Source organism: Pistacia vera, unplaced genomic scaffold (assembly GCF_008641045.1).
Source record: "Pistacia vera cultivar Batoury unplaced genomic scaffold, PisVer_v2 Contig31, whole genome shotgun sequence".
Classification (NCBI taxonomy): Eukaryota; Viridiplantae; Streptophyta; class Magnoliopsida; order Sapindales; family Anacardiaceae; genus Pistacia; species Pistacia vera.
This window is the reverse complement of record NW_022196124.1, coordinates 1-12,905: the sequence shown is the minus strand read 5'-3', so window position 1 is coordinate 12,905 and position 12,905 is coordinate 1. Positions and strand designations below refer to the sequence as shown.

The 12,905-nt window shown below is 34.4% G+C and overlaps 2 protein-coding genes and 1 pseudogene across 3 annotated transcripts; all 3 read left to right on the top strand.

Moving 5' to 3' along the window:
* Nucleotides 1-703: 703 nt before the first annotated feature.
* On the top strand, nucleotides 704-2,864 carry LOC116136176 (annotated as a pseudogene).
* A 1,055-nt stretch (nucleotides 2,865-3,919) lies between these two features.
* LOC116136168 (protein disulfide isomerase-like 1-6) lies at nucleotides 3,920-8,261 on the top strand. 2 transcript variants are annotated; one of them, XM_031421864.1, is made up of 11 exons: nucleotides 3,920-4,443; nucleotides 4,875-5,004; nucleotides 5,199-5,364; nucleotides 5,704-5,822; nucleotides 6,124-6,387; nucleotides 6,474-6,545; nucleotides 6,625-6,693; nucleotides 7,156-7,236; nucleotides 7,642-7,776; nucleotides 7,973-8,026; nucleotides 8,116-8,261. In XM_031421864.1, exons 1-11 carry the CDS (start codon nucleotides 3,920-3,922, stop codon nucleotides 8,209-8,211), a joined length of 1,710 nt encoding a protein of 569 aa, XP_031277724.1. In that variant the 3' UTR covers nucleotides 8,212-8,261. The 2 variants fall into 2 exon arrangements, with proteins under 2 accessions (XP_031277724.1, XP_031277725.1); XM_031421865.1 differs by having other exon boundaries at nucleotides 7,642-7,780; nucleotides 7,977-8,026.
* A 3,621-nt stretch (nucleotides 8,262-11,882) lies between these two features.
* On the top strand, nucleotides 11,883-12,898 carry LOC116136197 (protein disulfide isomerase-like 1-5; the record flags this gene model as incomplete). Its single annotated transcript, XM_031421904.1, has 2 exons — nucleotides 11,883-12,406; nucleotides 12,838-12,898. Coding segments are annotated over exons 1-2 (585 nt in total), but the record flags the coding sequence as incomplete, so codon positions are not given.
* Between the last annotated feature and the right edge of the window lie 7 nt (nucleotides 12,899-12,905).

Genomic DNA, 12,905 nt, shown 5'->3' with positions numbered 1-12,905 from the left:
TTTTAATTTTGAATTTTTATAAAAATTGAGATTTCATATTAATAAGGTCGTGTGGTCAAGAAGGTTTGCTTTTTTTCATTCGTTTATTGGGTTAACCACTTTGAGTTCATCTATCAATTTTTGTTACTTTTGAAACATTAGTGTTCAATGAGACTCGAGGATTAGTTGAACCATGTACAAACTAGTCTAAGCACCTAATCATAAAAAAAAAAAAAACAAAAAAAAAAAAATGTTTTCGTGCATCATTTAATTAATCTCTTTGAAACCATCTTATCGAAAACATTAACATAACAATAATACAAGTATAGTATCATCTGAAAAGAGACTCGACCTCAAGACCGTCTTCAGTAATATACTTAAAAGTTTTTATCGAACTGCTCGATCATCTAGAAATAGTTAAAAATTATATAAAATTCATTTACAATTAAAATTAATAATTAACAAATTCAATAAACATAATTTTTATCCAAAATGAGATCAAAGAAACCTCATATAAATAGAGAAGAATATATGAGTTCTTATATTTAAGATCTTGGAAATCTATTGCTTTTATAAATACAGAAAAATTATGGAATATCAATAACATCACAATCGAAAAAGAAATAAAAGAAAAAAAAAAAAATTAGAATCACATTATGTCATATGTCGAAAAATGCTACCGACACTAAGTTCCTTTCCTAAGGTATGGTTTTAGGTTGAGTCTCCAAGCCTTGTAAATATTTATCTGTTAGCCACTCGTTTCTGCTTCTCTACAAAAACCTCACCATGCATTGCTTGCACTCTCACTTCTCCATCTTTCTTCTCTCTCTTTCTTTAGTTTCATATATGTAACACTCAATTCTACCATCTGGGTTTGTTTCTTTCTTCAAAACTAGTTCATAATATCATATCCTTGTTTCAAACTTTTCAAAATGATGCTTTCAACAAAGTCTGAATCGGATATTACTAGTTTAGCTCCTTCATCGCCATCAAGATCACCAAAACGTCCAGTTATTATGTGCAAAGTCCGTCCAGGGACTCTCATGATGGAGACAAGTCGTCTTCTCTGCAACCGAGTCCAATGGAGTCACCTTCACATCCATCTTTTGGTCGCCACTCGAGAAACTCTTCAGCCAGTAGGTTTTCAGGGATTTTCAGGTCGTCTTCTGGGAGAAAAGGGAATCGAAAAAGGAACGATAAAGGGTGGCCTGAGTGTAATGTGATATTGGAGGAGGGGAAATATGATGAGTTTGAAGATAAGGCCTTTACTCGAAGGTTTCAAGCACTGATTGCTCTTTTGAGTTTTGTTGTTTTGTTTACTGTGTTTTGTTTGATCATTTGGGGCGCCAGCAGGCCTTACAAGGCTAAAATTACTGTCAAGGTATGCCAATTTTGCTTCTTTTTGCTTTTTGGTTATATTTTTTGCTTTATGTGAACATGTTTTAACCATGTTTTAATCAGCTTATTTAGCTTCAATTTGACCATTGAATTAGCATAGTGTACAGAGATGAGATTGTCACCTAAGCAGCTGTCAGAAATTGGAGGTTTTGTAGATTTCTAGAAGAGTAGTTGGGTTTCCAGAATCAATTACATTCTACAAGAAATGTGAAGTGCCTTTTAATTGAGTTTCTGAGCTCATATACTTTTGCTCTGCTTTTTGGATTTTAAAGGGTTAGAATGTTAATTTTCCTATCTTTTTTCTTGTTATATATTTTATCTGGGAATTGGGATAGGTAGTTTTTGGAGCTCTTGCTGTGAAGGAATTCTAATTGTCATCCCTCATCTCTTTCCAGATTAAACTTCATTCTCTGCAGCCAAATGAGGCTATTTTTTAGTAGTAGAATGATAAAAGGGGACCTTCTAGACTGTAGTTTCAATTAAGCCTCTGGAAGCATTAAACTTTTAGGGATTTCTCTTGATTAAGAAGAAGGAAAATTATCAAATGGAAGGCATTGATTCTGCCAGGAACATTCCATTTTCTGCTGATAGACATATGAGGATATGGAAATTGAAAAATTGACTCCATTTTCTTTAGTGATTTTGATATGAATTTTGGATTTTATGGTTGCCTGAAGAAAATGTGGTTCTTGCAGAGCTTGTCAGTGCATAATTTCTATGTTGGTGAAGGTTCAGACTCCACAGGAGTTCCAACAAAGATGGTGACAGTAAATGGCACCTTGAAGATAAATGTATACAATCCTGCTACATTATTTGGAATTCATGTCAGCTCGACGCCCATTGATCTTTTATATTCAGAGATTACTGTCGCAACTGGTCAGGTGAGACTATCGGCAAACATGCCTTTCAATTAATCTTTATTAGCCCTGTTGAAATATTTGTATTGTAGACTAATGTGTCTATTTTTGTTAAACATACTCTCGATGTTGCTATTTTGATTGCAGTTGAAGAAATATTATCAACCCAGAAAGAGTCATCGAACCGTATTGGTGAACTTGGAAGGAAACAAGGTTCCACTCTATGGGGCAGGATCAAGTCTAGCTGTGAATTCTCAAACTGGTGGTGAAGTTCCATTGGCATTGAAGTTTGGAATCAGGTCAAGAGGGGAAGTGGTGGGTAAGCTGGTGAAGACAACACATAAAAAGCAAATCTCCTGCCCCTTAGCCATTGACATCCTCAGTACCAAACCCATCAAGTTCAAGAAGGATTCTTGCACATATGAGTGAATAGTCATATGTTCATTTGCCTAGTCTTTGATCTCTTCAACTTCATGAGAAAATGGAAAACCTTTCTTTTGTTATAAATCATAAGGTTATGTAATCAAATTAGGGTGGTGAAGATGTAATGGATTTATTCATGGTTGTTTGTAAGGTCATATAAATAATGTATAAAAATGTATGTATGAAGTTTTTGTTCTCTTGACAGGATTATGGAGTAAATGTGAGTCCATTTTACCAAGAATTTGAACCTAAAGAGAAGATTGTAAAGAATTATGTGCATATTGTTTAGTTTGGTCCATTTTTTTTTTTTTTTTTTTTTAATGATTGGAGGTGTCTAGACCAGTTTATGCGTACCTCAATTAATTCCACAAGACCCTGGTACTACTATCCGCGTAAGAGTTCTATTGACTATCCTTATTGGCAACTGAGGAGGGATTCAGATTTAGGATTTCTTGAGTAATACGTCTAAGAGTTTTTATCAAACTACTTGATCGAGATACTTTTGGTTCATTTTGCTGCAACTGGTAGTAGTCAAAATATTTTCTTTTCAAGGGATTCATTTATATTCTCAAGCGTGGTAGTGAACTATGCCAACAAACAGATGTTTTGTTTGCATTAAATATTGGTTTATAATATGCTTTAAACAAGTCAACTCAATATTATATTTTCTTTATGGTAATGAAAATGATCTTCAATATTTATATGGTAACTTAATAACTTGGGATCACCAAAACGGTCTATCCTTTCCAACCAATCTTGTGAAACCTAAAATTCTGGATATCTAACAGTGACTCATTTACAGCTAATTTTCATTGCTTTAACATTTCTTCCCATTTAATATGACTCAATAACATAAAATATAAAAAGAAAGGAGATAAAGCAATATAGTTTCCCAATTAGAATCCTGTTCATATCAAAGTCCATCTATTCTTGATAAAGTAAAAGAATAACATTTTTTTATTTTTCTAATTGAAAATTTTTAAATTACAAACAATCCAATCCATTATTAAAATATAAAATAAAATAACCAAAGGCCAAAGTAGTGCATGCACATCACTTTTGTAATTTCTTTGACTGAACGATGTCCCAAACTTCCACTTCTATCCCCATTTTGCATTGACTGAAAACTGTTAAAGGAATCATTTCTTACAAGATCTTGCCGAGATTTCAGCCTCTCCACTCAAACCCTCAAAAACTCAGATCTCATTCCTTATCTCACTGCAAATTCTCAACGACCCAGAAATCAATTTCTCTCTATCTCCATGTTTCCCACAAAGGCCACTTCAAGATTCATTTTTTTCACTTTCACCCTTCTGTTACTTGTCTCTTTCTTCACCACCACCCTCATCAATGCCTCTGATCTTGACACTGAAAATGATGATAAGGTGGATAAAGATTTGGAAGAACTTATAGCATTAGATGAACAAGAGGAGGATGGTTCTCAAGTGGGTGATGCGGATGCAAAATTCTCTGAGGCAGAGTTGTTATCGAAGGCTCAAAGGATTGTTCTTGAGTTGAATTCTGATAATGCGAAGAGGGTTGCTGAGGGGAATGAGTTTGTGTTGCTTCTTGGATATGCACCTTGGTGTGCAAGAAGTGCTGAGCTTATGCCTCAGTTTGCCGAGGCAGCAACTTCACTTAAGGAGTTAAAGAGTCCTCTTTTGATGGCTAAAATTGATGCTGAAAGATATTCCAAGGCAGCTTCTTCACTTGGGATCAAGGGATTCCCTACTTTGTTACTTTTTGTCAATGGCACCTCTCAAGCTTACACTGGTGGATTTTCAGCGTAAGTTGGTTTTTTTGTTTTATATTTTGTTGTCAAGATTATGTTTTTATCCATAAATGTTATGTTTCAACTAGTCAAGGATGCTTTACATAAGATAAATATTATATTTTGGTTGTTTTAGTTGTGAACTTATGCTTAATTATCATATTGCAATACAATATTGTGATTACTTTAACAAAGTATTGAGTTTCAATTGACTACTTTTTCTGTCTTCAATGTTGTTGTTGTAATGAAATTAATGTATTTGATTTGAGAAAAGTACATATGGTCTCATTGATGCAGTCATTGTACATGGCCAGAATATCTTAGACGACAATTGTCTTAATAATTGAATTTTCATATTTTCAAAGTTTCAAATGTTGTAGTTAAGTTTGTGATGCTGTTACAACCTTGAAATGTTTTTTTGTTTAATGGGGTTTATGTATTATCAGCGCGGAGATTGTGATCTGGGCAAGGAAGAAAACTGGTGTACCTGTTATTAGAATAAACACTGTGAAGGCGGCAGAGGAATTTCTCAAGAAGTACCCCATGTTTGTCCTCGGCAAATTTGATAAATTTGAGGTATGTGGCTTTGGATCATTTTGTAGGTTCACGTATATATTACGAAGTTCTGGAAACCTGATTTTGGAATTCTATTAATAAATCTGTTCAGGGTCCTTGGTTTGATGAACTGTTTATGTTTACACTAAACACTTTTTAGCTTCTGCTTTGTTTATGCACGGTTGTTTTATTTAAATAATATGATGTTTGCTTAGGGACCTGATTATGAAGAATTTCTGAAAGCAGCAACCTCAGATAATGAAATCCAGTTTGTGGAAACAAGCAGCAGCGAGGTTGCAAGGGTTCTCTACCCAGATATCAAAGCTACTAATCATTTCCTTGGACTTGTTAAGAGTGAGCCAGTAAGATATACTGAATTTGGTAAGTAGGTGACTTGGCAGTAGCATATCTGGTATTGGCATATTGGTTTCTCCAGCTATGCTTGTTGATTGCTTTAAAAACATTTTTCCTTTAAATTTTACTTTTTGGCAATCGTGCTTGATTTGCAATTGCTTTGTGAGGTGGATGTTTCTATGGTGTACTATCATGGTCAGTAATTTAACTGTGAAACTTTTTAATTAGTGTTAATATTAAACCGCTTTAGAGACATATTCAGAAAGTGAAAATTTACGATTTAATCAATTCACCCTTTGTTTTCTTGTTTCCTGACAATGTCGGCTTCTGACTTAGTGGAGAATGTATCTGTGTTTGATTTTGCAGATGGGGCCTTCGAAATGGACAAAATATTGCAGTTTTTGGAGTATAACAAATTTCCTTTAGTTATCAAGCTGACTGAAATAAATAATATCAAAGTTTATGCTAGCCCTATTAATCTTCAGGTCGGTGATACTTCCAGCTTATTATATCTTTCTTGTTAATTTATTATGCTATTCTTTCTTTCTTTTTCCCTGTTCATTCGTATTTTGTTTTGCTTTGTGTCTTTTCCCGAAACAAACTTATGAAGCTGAAAATGGAACTGTAAATATTCTAGACTCTAGAATGAAGGTGGAAACTTAAACATTTGCAGTTTGTGAATTTTGCATATTAGTTGAAAGCATCTTTAAAGATTATGATTACTAGAATTATTCTTGAATGTGCTTTTGTGGTAAGTTTATGATTTCTAGAATTATTCTTGTCCAGGTTTTCGTCTTTGCCAAGGCTGATGAATTAAAGGGTCTTCATGAGCCTCTTCAGAATGTTGCAAGAAAATTCAAAGGAAAGGTACTTGGTTTGACTATCTTTAACCCATTGAAGCAGATTTTGCTTTTGTGCAGGTCTAATATTTTTCTTTTTGATATCCTTCTCTTGGTGCAGATAATTTTTATATCTGTAGACAGCAAGGATGAAAATCTTGCGAAACCCTTCTTAACTATACTTGGGCTTGAAGAATCAGAAAACACGGTGGTTAGTTCTCAACTTTGACTGTTAGCTGTCACTAGAATATCCTTCATCTGAAGCTATAAACTGATTAATTCTGCTGTGCTTGATAGGTGACTGCCTTTGATACCAAAATCAGCTCAAAGTTTTTGCTAGAGTCAGATCCAACTGAAAGCAACATAGAAGTAAAGTTTCTAATCTGTTTATTATCTACTTTTTTAAAATAGCTGGTCAGTTGCTAATGTATCCCGAATGATTTCTTAGGAGTTTTGCTCGAGGCTTCTGCATGGGACTCTGTCTCCTTACTTCAAATCACAGCCAATACCAGATAATGTGAGTTTTATATCTCTTTTTTTAAAGTTATTCAGAAATGATAGCTGCATGTTGGTAGAAACTAGGCGTAAGATATGATGCTTTGTTGAACATTGTTTTAAATTGAAGTCCATGGTTTTTTACATGGTTATTAGCTCACGCATATTGGTCATCTGGTGTGATGACATCATAGCACCCATTCAAATAAATGGATAAAGTCCCTTTAATATCTTATGTGAATGAGTATTTTAAAGCATCAAATCAAACTTGTCTAAAGGTCATAAAAGTGCTATGAGTTGAAACCCTGTATAAAACATTAAGGTTCACTTGCAGTTACACACATATGGTGTTCTGAATTATGATAGTGTAAAATTTTCTGATTATGAACTAAAGAGGCTCCATTTTTTGTATTGTTTTTTCAAAATTGTGTTATTTTCTTATCATTTGAATTTTGAAGATATTTTTATGATTGCCAAATTGCAGACAGATGCAAGTGTGAAGATCATTGTTGGAAAGACGTTTGATGACTTGGTTTTGGGCAGTCCTGAGAATGTTCTTCTAGAGGTTTGCATCAGTTCTTTTTGCTCTACATATGTGAGTTTTGTTGGTCTAAATGGTGAATGAGATCTTGATGCAGCTTTTCGATAGCCTTCCTATTGAATAAAAGATGAAAGCATTTATATGTGCCAATTAATTACTTCTTTGTTATTTATATTTAGAACCTATGAAAAAAGGATCATATGCCCGGCAACCAATTTCCATGGAAGCACATCCTAGAAAATAGACGAAACTGCTATCCTTCATCTTGTAGAAGTACAGTTTTCATTATGTGTGTGAATTTTATGTTGTTTTGCTGCACATAGAAATTTGACTCATTGGATAACTTAGCATGAAGGATACAAAATTTTGCTAATGTCGAGTTATTTCAACATTGACCCTGAAAAATTTATTTTGATTGTTACAAAACAGGTACATACACCATGGTGCATCAATTGTGAGACCACTAGCAAGCAAATGGAGAAGTTGGCAAAGCACTTCAAGGGTTTAGATAATCTAGTCTTCGCAAAGATAGATGCTGCTGGAAATGAGCATCCAAAACTGCAGGTAGGTGTGCTTCAGAGAATCCAATAGTGACAATCTTGTTGAAATACGGCCTTCAGTGTTACAAACGGGGAAAAAAGAAGTTACTACTCCCCAGCAATATAAAGTTTTTGGAGTTTCATTGGTAGATCATAGAACATAGAGACTATTCATTGCTGCGCATAGAAGTCTGATTCATTGTTATTTTTTGTCATTGCAGATAGATGACTATCCAACACTTCTATTTTACCCAGCGGATGATAAAGCAAATCCGGTAATTGTCTGATGATATAGTCATTTTCATTGACCTTTTTTTATACAAACACGTGGTCGTTTTGATGCAAGATTTCCATTTCTGTGCAGATCAAGCTTCCTACTAAGCAAAGCTCGAAGGACTTGGCATCGTTTATAAACAAACAATTGAAAGACCAAGATCAAGGCCTTAAAGATGAATTATAGAACACATGATACAATATAGATTCTTTAACTGAAAAAAAAAAGAGAGGAGGAAGTAGAAGAAGAAAACGGTTTCAACTAGTTTATTAGTAAAATCCTGGAGGAAGTATTATCCAAATGCTTCTGGTTTTCCAAATTTGCTTTAGTTTTACATATTTTAAGAGCTATGAGTTATGATTACTGCCAAGACATGTCTAATAAAATTCAAGGTTGGAATTTTGGCTCTCTTGTAATCTGGTTTTAATTTCAATTAAATTACTTGTCTAGGGGGTTAAAAGAACAATGCTATTTATCATACTGATATTGATGGCAACTTTATTGGCTGTGTTGGATTCTTGGAATGATATATTTTGTTGGCTATGAATATGTATTCTCTTTTATGTGAAATATTATGCGTTTTTGATCTCAAGCATCCAAAGATTTTTCTGGGATGATGTAGGATGTTACGTTCATTGTTCATATTTCAGATACAAAAAAGGGAGTCTCTATTTCCGGAGGAGCCACAACGCCACCATTGTAAGTAAGTCTGGCTTTTTCCAGACCCGGCAGATCCAAAACTTTAAAAGCAAAAGGTACAAATCTTTCCAGTGATGATTTAGTGATGATTTATCACATGGCATAATCTGGTGATTCCAAAATGACAGGTTCAATTGCGAACAAAAGTGCTTTTTGTGCTACAGGCTTAAAGTAGAGGAGAAAATGCATCTTCCAAGCACACAAAAGGATAAACTTAGAATTGAAAGATATTGCATTTCATCAGGTTGATGACCAGCTATGGCCAAAGATCTAGTCGTCAACGACCAGATCTTTGGCCTTAGATCGGGCCTTCTTCGACCAAATCCGCAATAGATTTGATCGAAAAATGCTAGATCGGCATACTACCGGCCACATCCAGCCAGAAGTGTGCCATTACACCAGATTCCGGCTACCTTCCGACGGTGATGGTCGAAATCTGACAAATATGGGTGGAGGGGGGTGTTTTTGTCAATTTCTAAACTTTTTTATGTTGGGGGTGTTCAGTAAATTAATAAACCTAGGGCTTTAAGTTGAATAAATTAGAATTGAATTTTCAGAATAGGGAAACAAATATGTATTTTAGGTAGGATAGGGATAAGATAGAGTAGAAATAATGAAACAAACACACCCATACTTTTTAATGTGAAATATTATCTGTTTAATATTTTTCTGGGATGATGTAGGATGTTTCTTTTATTGTTCATAACTTCATATTTCAGATACAAAAGAGGTAGTTTCCAGACCAGGCTTTATCCAAAAGTCTAAAAGCAAAAGGTACAAATCTATCCAGTGATGATTTATCAAATGGCATAATCTTGTGATTCCAGAAATGACAGGTTCAAGTGTGATTGTAGGGCAGAGGAATTTCTCAAGAAGTACCCCATGTGTCCTCGGCAAATTTGATAAATTTGAGGTATGTGGTTTTGGTCATTTTGTAGGTTCACTTATATATTACGAAGTTCTGAAACCTGATTTTGGAATTCTATTAATAAATCTGTTCAGGGTCCTTGGTTAAGACTGTTTATGTTTACACTAACACTTTTTAGCTTCTGCTTTGTTTATGCACGGTTGTTTTATTTAAATATATGATGTGTTTGCTTAGGGACCTGATTATAGAATTTCTGAAAGCAGCAACCTCAGATAATGAAATCCAGTTTGTGGAAACAAGCAACAGCGAGGTTGCAAGGGTTCTCTACCCAGATATCAAAGCTACTATCATTTCCTTGGACTGTTAAGAGTGAGCCAGTAAGATACGAATTTGGTAAGTAGGTGACTTGGCAGTAGCATATCTGTTATTGGCATATTGTTTTCTCCAGCTTGCTTGTTGATTGCTTTAAAAACATTTTTCCTTTAAATTTTACTTTTTGGCAATCGTGCTTGATTTGCAATTGCTTGTGGAGGTGCATGTTTCTATGGTGACATCTGGGTCAATTTAACTGTGAAACTTTTTAATAGTGTTAATATTAAACCGCTTTAGAGACATATTCAAAGTGAAATTTACGATTTATCAATTCACCCTTTGTTTTCTTGTTCCTACTGTCGGCTTCTGACTTAGTGGAAATGTATCTGGTTTGATTTTGCAGATGGGGCCTTCAAAATGACAATATCAGTTTTTGGAGTATAACAAATTCCTTAGTTTTATCAAGCTGACTGAAATAATAATATCAAAGTTTATGCTAGCCCTATTAATCTTCAGGTCGGTGATACTTCCAGCTTATTATATCTTTCTTGTTAATTTATTATGCTATTCTTTCTTTCTTTTTCCCTGTTCATTCGTATTTTTTTTGCTTTGTCTCTTTCCCGAACAAACTTATGAAGCTGAAAATGGAACTGTAAATATTCTAGACTCTAGAATGAAGGTGAAACTTAAACATTTAAGTTTGAAATTTTGCATATTAGTTGAAACATCTTTAAAGATTATAATTACTAGAATTATTCTTGTGTCTTTTGTGTGAGTTTATGATTCTAGAATTATTCTTGTCCGGTTTTCGTCTTTGCCAAGGCTGATGAATTAAAGGGTCTTCATGACCTCTTCAGAAGGTTGCAAGAAAATTCAAAGGAAAGGTACTTGGTTTGACTACTTTACCCATTGAAGCAGATTTGCTTTTGTGCAGGTCTAATATTTTTCTTTTTGATACCTTCTCTTGGTGCGATAATTTTTATATCTGTAACACGGATAAAACTTGCGAAACCCTCTTAACTATATTTGGGCTTGAAGAATCAGAACACGGTGGTTAGTTCTCAACTTGACTGTTAGCTGTCACTAGAATATCCTTCACTGAACTATAAACTGATTATTCTGCTGTGCTTGATAGGTGACTGCCTTTGATACCAAAATCACTCAAAGTTTTTGCTAGAGTCGATCCAACTGAAAGCAATAGAAAGTTTCTAATCTGTTTATTATCTACTTTTTTAAAATAGCTGGTCAGTTGCTAATGTATCCCGAATGATTTCTTAGGAGTTTTGCTCGAGGCTTCTGCATGGACTCTGTCTCCTTACTTCAAATCACAGCCAATACCAGATAATTTTAGTTTTATCTCTTTTTTAAGGTTATTCAGAAATGATAGTACTGTTGGTAGAAACTAGGCGTAAGATATGATGCTTTGTTGAACATTGTTTTAAATTGAAGTCCATGGTTTTTTACATGGTTTATCTCACGCATATTGGTCATCTGGTTGTGATGACATCAAGCACCCATTCATAAATGGATAAAGTCCCTTAATATCTTATGTGATGAGTATTTTAAGCATCAAATCAAACTTGCTAAAGGTCATAAAAGTGCTATGAGTTGAAACCCTGTATAAAACATTAGGTTCACTTGAGTTACACATATGGTGTTCTGAATTATGATAGTTAAAATTTCTGATTATAACTAAAGAGGCTCCATTTATCCAATCCATTATTAAAATATAAAATAAAATAACCAAAGGCCAAAGTAGTGCATGCATATCACTTTTGTAGTTTCTTTGACTGAACGATGTCCAAAACTTCCACTTCTATCCCCATTTCGCATTGACTGAAAACTGTTAAAGGAATCATTTCTTACAAGATCTTGCCGAGATTTCAGCCTCTCCACTCAAACCCTCAAAAACTCAGATCTCATTCCTTATCTCACTGCAAATTCTCAACAACCCAGAAATCAATTTCTCTCTATCTCCATGTTTCCCACAAAGGCCACTTCAAGATTCATTTTTTTCACTTTCACCCTTCTGTTACTTCTCTCTTTCTTCACCACCACCCTCATCAACGCCTCTGATCTTGACACTGAAAATGATGATGAGGTGGATAAAGATTTGGAAGAACTTATAGCATTAGATGAACAAGAAGAGGATGATTCTCAAGTGGTTGATGCAGCTGCAAAATTCTCTGAGGCAGAGTTGTTATCGAAGGCTCAAATGATTGTTCTTGAGTTGAATTCTGATAATGCGAAGAGGGTTGCCGAGGGGAATGAGTTTGTGTTGCTTCTTGGATATGCACCTTGGTGTGCAAGAAGTGCCGAGCTTATGCCTCAGTTTGCCGAGGCAGCAACTTCACTTAAGGAGTTAAAAAGTCCTCTTTTGATGGCTAAAATTGATGCTGAAAGATATTCCAAGGCAGCTTCTGCACTTGGGATCAAGGGATTCCCTACTTTGTTACTTTTTGTCAATGGCACCTCTCAAGCTTACACTGGTGGATTTTCAGCGTAAGTTGGTTTTTTTGTTTTATATTTTGTTGTCAAGATTATTTTTTTATGCATAAATGTTATGTTTCAATTAGTCAAGGATGCTTTACATAAGATTAATATTATATTTTGGTTGTTTTTGTTGTGAACTTATGCTTAATTATCATATTGCAATACAATATTGTGATTACTTTAACAAAGTATTGAGTTTCAATTGACTACTTTTTCTGTCTTTAATGTTGTTGTTGTAATGAAATTAATGTATTTGATTTGAGAAAAGTACATATGGTCTCATTGATGCCGTCATTGCACATGGCCAGAATATCTTAGACGACAATTGTCTTAATAATTGAATTTTCATATTTTCAAAGTTTCAAATGTTGTAGTTAAGTTTGTGATGCTGTTACAATCTTGAAATTTTTTTTTGTTTAATGGGGTTTATGTATTATCAGGGCGGAGATTGTGATCTGGGCAAGGAAGAAAACTGGTGTACCTGTTATTAGAATAAACACTGTGAAGG

What these genes read in the sequence shown, in the direction of transcription:
- LOC116136168 (XM_031421864.1), top strand. Translation starts at nt 3,920, where the DNA reads ATGTTTCCCACAAAGGCCACTTCAAGATTCATTTTTTTCACTTTCACC. An exon ending in TACACTGGTGGATTTTCAGC is followed by an intron (nt 4,444 to 4,874) that starts GTAAGTTGGTTT and finishes ATGTATTATCAG; the next exon opens with CGCGGAGATTGTGATCTGGG. An exon ending in CTAGCCCTATTAATCTTCAG is followed by an intron (nt 5,823 to 6,123) that starts GTCGGTGATACT and finishes ATTCTTGTCCAG; the next exon opens with GTTTTCGTCTTTGCCAAGGC.